This window comes from Vulpes vulpes, chromosome 12 (assembly GCF_048418805.1).
Source record: "Vulpes vulpes isolate BD-2025 chromosome 12, VulVul3, whole genome shotgun sequence".
Classification (NCBI taxonomy): Eukaryota; Metazoa; Chordata; class Mammalia; order Carnivora; family Canidae; genus Vulpes; species Vulpes vulpes.
Genome location: NC_132791.1, coordinates 126,207,472 through 126,220,041, shown reverse-complemented (window position 1 = coordinate 126,220,041; position 12,570 = coordinate 126,207,472). Strand labels below are relative to the sequence as shown.

Sequence of the window (12,570 nt, the reverse complement as noted above, 5' to 3'; positions counted from 1 at the left end):
AGTGTACCTGGGTTCCTTTTTCTCCACATCCTCACCAACATTCATTATCTCTTCTATTTTCTTTTTTTTCCAACTTTTTATTTAAATTCCATTTAGTTAACATACAATATAATATTAGTTCCAGGTGTAGGATTTAGTGATTCACGATTTACATACAATATCTTGGTGCTCATCACAACATGTATCTCTTCTCTTTTCAATAACAGCCATTCCAACAGGTATAAGATGGTATCTCGCTGTAGTTTTGATTTGCATTTCCCTGATGATAAGTGATGCTGAGCATCTTTTTGTGTATTTTTCAGATATTCAAATGTCTTTAGAAAAATTTTGTCTATTCAAGTCCCCCATCCATTTTTAATTGGATTGTTTGGGTTTTGCCTATTGAGCTGTATGAACTCTTTTTAGATTTTGGATATTAACCCCCCATCAGAGAGATGGTTTACAAATATTATCTCCCATTCCGTCGGCTGCCTTTTCATTTTGTTTTTCCTATTGCTCTGCAGAAGCTTTTTAGTTTGATGCAGTTCGACTTGCTAATTTTTTGTTCTTACTTGTGCTATTGGTTTGTCACATCTGAAAAAATCATTGTCAAGACCTATGTCAAGGAGCTTTTTTCTCCCTGTGTTTTCTTCCAGGAGTTTTATGGTTTGAGTCTTAACATTTATGCCCTTAATTCATTTCAAGTTAATTTTTGTGAAAAGAGCAAAAGCTATGTCCAGTTTCATTCTTTTGCATGTGGATATCCAGTTTTCTTAGCACCATTTGTTGAAGAGATTATCCTTCACCATTGAGTGTTCTGGCTTCCTTGTCAAATACAAATTGATCATACCAAGTGAGAGCTTATTTCTAGGTTCTCAACTCTGTTCCACTGGTCTGTGTCTCTTTTTAAATCGGCGCCATACTGTTTTAATTACTATAGCTTCGTAATATAGTTTGAACCAAGGAAGTTCAAACTTTAACTTTCTACTTTCTCAAAATTGCTTTGGTACTTGGGGTCTTCGGTGACATCATACAAATCTTACAACTGGTTTTACAAGTTCTATGGAAAATGGCAATAGGCTTTTGATTGAGAGCACACTAAATCTATAGATGGTTTTGGGCAGTTTGGAAATTTTAACATTAACTGTTCCAATCCACTCACCAGGGGTACCTTTCTATTTCTGTCTTTAATTTCCTCCATCAATATCTTATAGTTTTCACTGTACATATCTTTTACTTCCTTGGTTAAATTTATCCCTAAGTACATTGCTCTTCATGCTATTGTAAACAAAATTGTTTTATTTCTTTTTCAGGCAGTTCATTGTTAGTTTATACAAATGCAACTAACTTTTGCATGCTGAGTTTGCATTCTGAAATTTTACTGAATTATTTTTTTACAGTTTTTTAGTGGAGTCTTTAGAATTTTTTAAATACATGTTCACGTCATTAGTGGAGAAAACTTTAATTCTTCCTTTCCTATTTAGATGCCTTTTATTTCTTTTTCTTGACTAACTGTTCTCGCTAGGATTGCCACTACCATGTCAAATAGGAGAGCAGAGTAAGCATTCTTGCCTTATTCCTGATCTTAGAAGGAACATTTCCAACTTCTCACTGATAAGTATGAGGTTGGCTGTGGGTTTCTCATATATGATCTTTATTATGTTGAGGCATATGTTCCTTCTATAGCCAATTTCTTAAGAGTTTTTATCATGAAAGAATGTTGAAATTTATAAAATGCTTTTTGTGATAGTTATTAATGTATAAAATGCAATTGATTTTGTATGTTGATTTTATATCGTAAAACTTCACTGAATTTGTTGATTAGCTTTAACACATTTTTGGTAGAATCTTTAGGGTTTTCCATGTTTAATGCCGTGTGATCTGCAAATAGAGACAGTTTTACTTTTTCCGTTTCTTTCTGGTCCCTGGCTTCTCTGTGTTGAGAGGTTTTTGATTACTGAATCAATCTCTTTACTTGTTATTGATCTGTTCAGATTTCCTATTTCTTCATGATTAGGTTGCTTATTTCTAGGAATTTATCCATTTCGTCTAGGTTGTCCAATTTTCTGGCATATAATTGTTCATAGCAGGCTTGGATTTATGATCTTTGGTATTTCTGTAGTATCAGCTGAAGTGTCTCCTCTTTCCTTTATAATTTTACTTGAGTTCCTTCTCTTTTTTCTTAAGTATAGCTAACAGTTTGTCAATTATGTTCATCTTTTCAAAAAATCCCAACTCCTAGTTTCCCTGATCTTTTGTATGTTTCCTATTCTCTATTTCATTTACTTCTGCTTTGATCTTTGTTATCTCCTTCCTTTCTTCTTCCTTGAGGTGTAAAAGCTAAGTTGTTTATTTCTGATCTTTATTTTTTCTAACTGTAGATGTTCAATACTATAAACTCCCTTCTCAGCACTGTTTATGCTACATCCCATAAGTTTTTGGTATGTTCTGCTTAGACTATCACTTGTTCCAATATAGTTTTTTATTTCCCTTTTGACTTCTCTTTGATCCATTTGTTGTTCAGGAGTACATTGGTTCATTTTCACATATCTGTGAATTTTCTAGTTTTTATCTTGTTACTGATTTCTAGTTTCACATCACTGTGGTCTCAAAAGTTGGCATGATTTCCATATTTTTCAATTTGCTAAGGCTAAATTTTGTGATCTAACAACATATGCTCCATTCTGGAAAGTGTTCCATGTGTGCTTGAGAAGAAAATGTACTCTGTTGTTGTTGGATGAAATGTTCTGTATATGTCCATTAGGTCCATTTAGTTTAAAGTGTACTTCAAGTCCAGTAAGTTTCCTTACTTTTTTTTTTTTGTCTGATCTGTTCACTGATGAAAGTGAGATACTGAATGGCATCCTCTAATATTAGCATACTGCTGCCTATCACTCTCTTCAGATCTGTAATTTGCTTGATATATTTAGGTGCTTTAATGTTGGGTGCATGTATATTTACAATTATTATTTCCTCTTGATGAGGTGACTCCTTTATCATTACATAATGACCTTACTTGTCTCTAGTTATAATTTTTTACTTCAAGTGTATTTTGTGTGACCTAAGTATAGCTAACCCTGCTTCTTTGGGTTCCCATTTGCATGGAATATTTTTTCCCATACCTTCCCTTTGAATCTATCTATAGTTGTCTACTGTGACTCTCTCATAGGAAGCATATAGTTGAGTCTGATTCTTTATCCATTCAGCCACTCTACACCTTCTTATAGGAGCATCTAACCCATTATATTTACAGTAACTGTTGATTGGTAAGAGCTTAGTATGATCATCCTGTGAATGGGTGTTGGCTCTTTGGCAGTTCCTTTTCCCTTTCCTCTGCTCTTGTTGTCTTCCTTTGGGAAAAGATCATTTTTCCACAGTGGTATACTTTGGTTCCCTTCATCACTTCCAGTACAGGCTTCAGTTCATGGTTTCCCTAAGGCATACTTGAAACACTTTACAGGTATAAGTCCATTTTAAACTGATAACAACTTCTATCTCAAAGAAAAACTCTACCCTTTTATTCCACAACCCCTGCAGTTGATGTTTTTGATGTCACACTTGACTTTTTATATTGTGTATCTACTGACAAATTAATACAGCTACAGCTGTTTTTAACACTTTGTCCTTCAACTTTTACACTAGAGTTAAGTGGTTAACACACCACCAAATGACAGTAGTGAAGTATTCTGAATCTGACTCTATTCTTACCTCTCCTAGTGTGTTGGACATTTTCCTATGTTTTCATGTCACTATTTAGCAGCCTTTCCTATAAGGCAGGACTAGTGGTGACAAGCTCTCTCAGGTTTTATTTGCCTAGGAAACTTTTTATCTTGCCTCACTTCTGAAGGACAGTTTTGCTGGGTAAAATATTCTTGCCTGGCAGTTTCCTTCTTTCAGCTCTTTTAATATATCATCCCATGCTCTCCTGACCTGAAAGGTCTCTCCTGAGAAATTCACTGCAAGGCTTAAAGGCATTCCCTTGTAGGAGATAACTTTTTTCTCTTGTTGCTTTTAAAACATTTTTTTTTCTTCAATTTAGGTTTTGTGTCTTGGAAAAGATAATTTTGGAATGAAATTTTGGGATGATCTATTAGTTTCACAAACTCAGATGCCCAAATCTCTCCCCAGGTTTGGGAAATTCTCAGTGATTATTTCTTTTAATAAGCTTTCTATCCCTTTCTCTCTTCTCCTTGGGGACTCCATCAATACACAGATTACTTTTGTTAATGGTATTCCATAAGACCCATAGGTTTTCTTTTCTTTCTTTTTTTTTTTTTTTTTTGGTTTTCTTTATTCCTTTTCATTCTTTTTCTTTTTGCTTCTCTGATTGGATGATTTCAAATGATTTCTCTTTGAGCTCATAGGTTCTTCTCTTTGGTCTAGTCTGCTGGTGAAGATCTTTATTACATTTTTTAATTCACTCATATTCTTCAGCTACAAATTACTGCTTGGCTTATTTTTGTGTTCTGTTTCTTTGTTGAACTTCCTATTTTGTTCTTCTATGGTTTTCCTGATATCATTAAATTGCTTATTAGTGTTCTCAGAGTTCTCTGAGCATCTTTAAGGCAATTATTTTGAATTCTTCATCAGGTAATGCCTGTATCTTCTTTGAGGCTGGTTACTAGATATTTACTGTATTCCTTTGTTGGCATCACATTGTTCTCATTACTTATGATCTCTATAACCTTTTGTAGATGTCTGTGCACTTAAAAAGCAGTTCTCTCTTCCAGACTTTATGGACATCAGTAAGGGAAAGTGTCCATCTGAACATAGGAGCATTCTGGAACATACAGTGACCTCAGGTCTAGAAGTAGGGGGTGTCCAGTGTGAGGGTATGTGATGGCAACAAGTCTGAGGGACTGTGGTGACTCTAGTCCCTGGGGATCATGGCATCAACAACTGTGTGATCCTTGGCAGGTGCTGCAGAGGGTCTGCAGAGGGTCCACAGAGGCTGCAGGGGCTGCTGGGGTCCTCAGCAGCAGATCATGGCCAGGGGCTAGAACTCAGAGCAGTAGTCACCAGAGCCAGCAGCCTACACTCAGATATGGGGGTCAGCTGCAGGTGCTTGTGTAGTGGCTGCAATCCTACATGTAGTGATGGGACCCAGAGCAGGCAGCAAGGGTTGGGGTTCACTACAGGAGCGTGGCTTTTGGCAAGTACTGCAATCGCTGTTGGGTCCTGCTGTGGGTACATGGCAGCAGATGCCATTGATGGGGGTCAAGGAGGATGTGTGCAAGTGTACAGTTAGTGAGTCTAACTGCAGGGGAGCAGAGTGCCACAGGGCAGTGACAGAAGGCAGAACCTGATCCAGGCCCAGAGGCAGCTGTAGGGACCCAGGCCACTGTCACATTCTCCTATAGCTACACAGTCTCTTCTGAGGCCTGAGTATGGAAGTGGAGTCTAGTGACAGGTATCAGGCTGGCAGTGTGCAAATACACACCCAAAGGGATTAACCACAAACCTGCACAAGGTGGGAGGGGTCAGTCACAGGGGTCTAGGTTGGCATAGCTACAGAGGTCTGGGCCAGCTGTGAACTGGAGGGGGGCAGGAATCAGGAAGGGACTTTAACTTCTACCAGCTTTAACTGCACAAATATTCAGGTTTGGCTGTCTAAGTCCCTTAGACAATATTCAGCCCAACCTGAATATTTGTGCAGTTAAAGCTGGTAGAAGTTAAAGTCCCTTCCTGATCCCTGCCCCCATTTCACCAAGCTAAGAGAAGCAATAAGCACTAGTTCATGTCTCTACCACCACATCTACAAATGTCCCACCTCTATACAGACTCCCACCTCTCCTCCTGGCATGACAGTGGTGGCACATGGCCCTCTGTGAGGCCAGCTCCTCACTGACCACCCCACACTCACTCATGAACCCACCATTATCACACTTTCCTCCTTATTGGACCAAGGAAACCACACTTAACAGAGTCACCAGAAACCTCTGCAGTGCCAAATTTAATGGTCACTGTCTATCTCCAAAGATCTTAGCCTCTCAGAAGCAACTGACAGTTATTCACAACCTCCTTCCTGTCTTCTCTCACTTCTGAAACTCCACACCCTCCGTCTTTCTTCTGCCTCATTGGCTGCACCTTCTCAATCTCATGTGCTGAATCCTTTCTATCCCTTCCCAGCAGTGCTGGAGAGCTCAGTCTTCAGACCCACACCATTAATGATTTCTCAAGTTCCATGGCTTTAAATACATTTTTAAAAGATTTTTAATTTATTCATTAGAGAGAGAGAGAGAGAGAGAGAGAGAAAGCACAAGCTGAGGGAGGGGCAGAGGGAGAGAGAGAACCAGACTCTACTGAGTAGGGAGTCCGATGTGGGGCTCGATCCCAAGACCCTGCATCATGACCTGAGCTAAAGGCAGATGCTTCACTGACTGAGCCACTCAGGTGCCCCTAATTATATTTAAATGTTAACAGCATCCAAGTCTATATGACAGAGCTCCATACATCTATCTACCAGAGCTCCACACCGTCATGTGAATGGTGGCAATTCACATTTCACATGTCCACAACAGCATTCTTAATCTCCTACCTCCAGTGAAATATGTCCCCCACAAGGTTTTCTATTTCAATAAACAGCATCAGCATTGCCCCAAATCCTAACACTTGTCAGCAGTTTACCACACTAATCCAAGGCTCTATCTGAATTAATGCAATACCCTCCTAGAGTGATCTCCCTATTTCCAATCCTGCCTTTCTACATTACCTTCTCAAAAGAGCTACCAGAAAAATCCTCTCAAAGATAAACCAACAGGTTCCAATCTGGCATTTAAAGAGCTGAGAAGTTGCCACTCTGTCCCAACAAGTACAAAGAAGAAAAAAAAAATGAAAAATCAACAACGCTTCTTTGATCTCCCAGGAAAGTGACCACCTCAAAACCAGGGAGACAGGTGGGTACAGAGAATCACAAACTTACATGTGTGGAAAGCAATGGTCCTGTGGGAATCAGTGCCCGGGAAGGAAAACCCAAACTGTAACTGACTGGAGGCTCAGCATGGACAGAGTGGGGAAGTCTGAGTTAAATACTCCAGGGGACCCAGTCATTGGGAAAGCAGTTGTACCTCTAGACGTACCTCTAGACGTTTGAGGACCACCAGGTCCTCAAAGTAAAGATCAGAAGAAACTCTCCTGCTTCCAGCAGCAGGAGAAGCATTTTGATAGACACCAGAGCATTCTCCTCTTCTTTCCAAGGCCAGCCCTCAGGAGGAGCTATTTCACTGCAGCTTCACCCACGGGGGTTCTATCACAGCCTAGCCCACCTGAGGCAAGGGACACGCCTAACCCCAGCTCCCTCTAGCCATTTCTTCCCCACCAGGCAGGAGAATATGACTAGGAGCACTGGTGAAGTACACAGGCCAGGAGCGTTGGCTCAGAGAGATAGAAAGCCTAGGAACCAGAAAGAACTTCTAGAGATCAACACTACAACAAACATGAAGAATGCTCCTAATGGGTTTATGAGCAGACTGGGCATGGCTGAGGAGAGAACAAAAGGAACTTCCACAATCAAAAAGCAGAGAGAACAAACACTGAAGAAAACACAACAGGATACATAAGAATTGTGCGACAACTACAAAACATAAGCCAGATCATGACACTGTCCTAATCAAAACGTTCAACACTACTTACAACCCATCACTCAGGAAAGCCACAAGCTCTCACACTGGCCTGTTAAGACCTAAAAGATGTGACTCATGCTACGTCTCCCACCTCTTCTTCTACTCCTTTCCCGTTTTTCCCAGTCACAGGTGTCACCCTATTGTCTTCCTAGGCTCTATGAGTTCACCTCTGCTTCATATCCTTTGTGTTTGCTGCTTCTTCTGCATGAATATTCTTCCCCTCGATATTCACCTGGACCACGCCCTGACTGTTCACAGGCTGCAGAAACATCACCTCCACAGAGAGACCTTCCTTTAACGCTCTACTGAGAACACCAGCCTATCTCCTTCTAGTTTACTGTACTTCCTGCAGCAACATTTTCCATTTTGTATAGTATTTGTTATGTAATATTTTAATTCAAGCATGTGTTCACTTTGTCTCCTCCACTAGAAATATAAGCTCCATGAGGGGAGGAACACTGACTTTATCAGCTCCCTGCTCTGAGCACCAAGAATGTATCTACCTCACACAGATTAGGTGTTCCATGAACAGTGAAGTAATAAATGATTATTACAATTTACAACAAGATTCTTTTAACCTGGTGTGTCAACCTGAATGGACTATGCTCAGATAACTAAAACTAAATAATTCAGAGTTCCACATAAAATGGTCTGTCCGTTTCTGAAAAGAAACTTTCATAAAAATACATCCTTCATTCTACATTGAATTCCCAGAACCTATGACACTTCTAGTCTTTCCCTCTAAATAAATAGAAGTAAAATGATCTTACAGGCTAAATTTAAACCCATACAACTCTTGGTGATGGGAAGAATAACCATTTCTATTTAAACCCAAGTTTGTTTTACTCCTCCCAACACACACATACACACATAGACACCTTTGTTGTTTCTATTCTAGTTTTCATTAAGTGAAGTTTTTCACCAGGCAGTATATTCACAAAGTTAAAAAAAAAAAAAAAAAAGTCTAAAAAAATGTATACTATAAAAGGTCTTCCTCCTGAACCTCAGATACCAAGTTCAAACTCCCACCACTGAAAAGCAACCACTGCTATCCCAAAGCAGGCTTGAGTGAATTATTCCAAATATTTCAGCTTTGTGGGCTGAAAAGTCTCTGTCACAACCAATCAACTCGGCTATTGTAGGGTGAAAACAACCTCAGACAAGATGTAACAAATGTGGACACTGTGCTCCAGTAAAACCTGATCTGCAAATCTAGACAGCAAGCTGAGTGAAACCCCAGCAGAGCCAAACCCGTTACACAGCTGAGTTCAAATATGTCTCTTTCACAAAAAACGTTTGGGTAATGTTTGGAAAGGACTGCAACCGGGATCCCTGGGTGGCGCAGTGGTTTGGCGCCTGCCTTTGGCCCAGGGCGCGATCCTGGAGACCCGGGATCGAATCCCACATCAGGCTCCCGGTGCATGGAGCCTGCTTCTCCCTCTGCCTATATCTCTGCCTCTCTCTCTGTGACTATCATAAATAAATAAAAATTTTTAAAAAATTAAAAAAAAAAAAAAGGAAAGGACTGCAACCAAGAATGCTATTTGAAACAAAAACTAGGGGGATCCCTGGGTGGCGCAGCGGTTTGGCGCCTGCCTTTGGCCCAGGGCGCAATCCTGGAGACCCGGGATCGAATCCCACATCAGGCTCCCGGTGCATGGAGCCTGCTTCTCCCTCTGCCTGTGTCTCTGCCTCTCTCTCTCTCTCTGTGACTATCATAAAAAAAAAAAAAAAAAAAAAAAAAAAAAATTTAGAAACAAAAACTAATCCTGCTAACCGTAATGATGTACTAATACATATTTTCATACAAATATGCTATATAAATACAAAGTTTTAAATAGATTTAAGATTATTCCAAGATGCCTGCTCTGTAATCCATAATGTTACTTTAAATATACTCTTTGTGGTATAATTATAAAGAACTGAAGGAACATTAAGATAAAATTCACCGGTCACCTAACTAGCAGCCTGTTGCCGACATTAAACTCTGGCCCAAAACCTTCCCTTAAATGGCACATCAAATACACAGTTAACACTCTCATGCTATACATAAAAAAACTAAACCAGAGTCTATATTTAAAAACAAAATAAATCCCAAGTATGTATTTCCCAATCAATTCCAAAATATCTGTTCCTGATAGGTCTTAGAAAAGATTTGGTTTAATAAAATAAAGTTCAAAAAGAATGAGCTCTCTAAAAAATAGATCATGCTAGATGGAGTAATCAGCTTCTAAAAATTGAAAGGTATCCTAGGAACATATCTTACCTTAGATGCCATTCTCATAAAAAGTTTATTTTGATTTTCTGCTGTTCCCATCTTTTCATTCTTGACTAAGTCATTTAGGCTGAGATTATCATCATCATGAAAGTATCTAACCCTTTCTTTTTCTTCATGGGTTGAAGCCTATGAGAAAATGAACATTATTTAGTGAAAACATGGGTGTTTGAAGTATTTTTAGTTAACATCTGTAAATCTGACATTATATGTAAAAAGCCCACTCCAGATCACAGTCTCTCCCTTCAGCTTATCCTATTCTATGTGCTTCCTTAGGGAGGGACTTCCAATAGAATACTTCTATCTCTGCCCCATTACTTTCCTCTTTCCCAGGGATGGAAGCACAACATTATCTGATTTCTGGGTTTTGGGGAAAAGGTAGAAATGCTCTATCCCTTCTTCTCTCCCATCTCTACCCTTCTCCCGGGTGCCTGAGTGGCTCTTCTTGTTGTAACAATCCTACCACCATGGAGGGAAATCTGTAGTCATTCAGAGATGAAGTAAGCACATCAAAGACAGAGGTGAAATATGAGCAAACTCATGTCATACAGCTCTATCAAAAACAAAGCTAACATTCTGATTCTCATCTAAATCAATCCTCGGTTTTCCTATCAGTTGGTTCTATACCTACATGTGGAAAAGAAGAGTGCTATTTGTTTCCTCTCAAGTCAAGTCTCCCTCACATTCCTTTATTCTCACATTTCCTTCTCCAAATAAAACCTGCTCTTCAGCCTCCAAGATCTTCGGAACCACATTCCCATACTTTTTCCCGACATTAGTATTCCTGAAATCACTAGACTAAATCTTCTATTCCAGGACTCCAATCACTCTCAGGCTCCACGTCCTTAATTTCTGGCTCTCTTATCCTTTCACTATACTCAACAGGCAAACCTCAATCCTGAACAAAAGTGTCTGCCCTCTTGACCCTGATACCTGTACTGCTCGGTCAGAGGCGACTCAAAAAGCCTGACGTCATCTGGCAATGCACCGATGACTGGCTGGCGAGTTCTGTCCTTTCATTATTTCAAACTTCACTATTCTCCTGCTACATCTCTGCTTCAAACCCCTAGTTCCTCCCATTTCATTAGAAGAGGGATCTATCCCACTCTATTTGCTGAACAAATTACTATCTCTGGCAGTATAGGCACTCAAGAGGCAAATAATCAACACTGAAAAAACAAATGAACCAATCTTTGGACCCAACCAACACTGGTATGATATTTTAAATTTAAAACAAAAAAATCTAACTTAGGAAAACAGAATACATTTTTTACCATCTCAAGACCCTCAAGGGAGAACTAAAAACGGTAGAGCTAGAAGATGGAAAAGAAAATAAGGTTTATAAAAGATCACAGGAACTACATAATTAAGACATTATTGTGTATTGATACCCCATCACCATGACTCAAATTAGCTAACACAAGAATTTTCCCTAAGAGCTATGATAAATATGTAAAAGAAGTTGGAAATAATGGCAAAAAAATGTGCTCAAAAGTAAAACTGCCAGGGTGCCTGTATGACTCAGGCAGTTAAGCATATGATTTTTTATTTCAGCTCAGGTTATGACCTCAGGGTCATGAGATTAAGCCCCGCATCAGACTCTGCTCTAAGTGTATAGCCTGCTTAAGTTCTCTCTCTCTCTCCCTATGCCTCTCTGCTCCCCAAAAATTAAAATTGCCTTAAACATTCAACGTTCCCAGTTACTGGAAAACCATAGTTCAATCAGATTGCATTTTGTAAAATATAAAGGGATATACCCCAAAATAAAAATAATAATATAATTTACTACCTTCTAATGTTTGTATTATAAACCTACATTACAGAAAATATCCTGAAGTAGTCTGATGCAAAGAAAGCCAAGGGGGAGAGAGGAATTCTGATTTAATAAACAAAGAACTATGTTAAACATACCATTTGTCTCTTCCTTCTTCCTCCTTTAGGTTCCAGAGGTTTTCCTGGTGTATTCACAGGCCACACTCTTCCAGACTGATCTGTTCTGACCAGGATCACTTCTTGGTCTTCATTCTATGGAAAGATAACATTTAAACATACTGTGAAGAGTACTGAATATTTATATTTAGTAATAAAAAAAAAGCATAAAAATAATTCTAGCTTTCCCATATAGATTATCCTCAGTCTCTTGGAATTTCATTACCCAATGTAATGTAAAATGATTGTGATCTTTTCAGAGAAAAGCAGGGGAGGATTCAAAGTTCATTTTATTATTTTTTAAAAAAGAAGCAATCATAGAAGCAAACTTCAAACAACGTTTCCATCTAGACAATATTAAAAGATGACTAAGAACCAATATTCATACCAGTACTATATGGGAGTGCCCATAATTTATGCAGCCAATCTCCTGTTTAATGCATGTTTCTTCAATTTAAAGATGCTACGAAAATCTGATTATAAGAAATAAAGAAATGAGGGGTGTTTAGGTAGCTCAGTGAGTTAAGTGTCCAACTCTTGATTTCAGCTCAGATCATGATCTCAGGGTCATGAGACTGAGTCCTGTGTCAGGCTTGAGATTCTCTCTCTGTCTCATCCCCTATCCCTGCTCAAGCACACATACTGCCTCTCTAGAAAGGAAAAGGAAAAAGAAAAAAGGAAAATGAAAGCAATGAAATGACACAACAAACCTGCTAAATTAGCTGCTATAATGATGCTCAACCCAACTTCTATTCTTTCCCTAAA

The 12,570-nt window shown here is 39.0% G+C and overlaps 1 protein-coding gene across 1 annotated transcript in view; it reads right to left on the bottom strand.

Moving 5' to 3' along the window:
• The window catches only part of CWF19L2 (CWF19 like cell cycle control factor 2), a 144,942-nt gene that overhangs the window by 44,424 nt on the left and 87,948 nt on the right, over positions 1 to 12,570 (bottom strand). Inside the window, exons 11-12 of the mRNA XM_026006778.2 lie at positions 11,788 to 11,901; positions 9,868 to 10,005 (exon numbers count right to left, since the gene is read on the bottom strand). Coding sequence (XP_025862563.2) covers positions 9,868 to 10,005; positions 11,788 to 11,901 — 252 coding nt within the window. The remainder of the gene's footprint in view (positions 1 to 9,867; positions 10,006 to 11,787; positions 11,902 to 12,570) is intronic.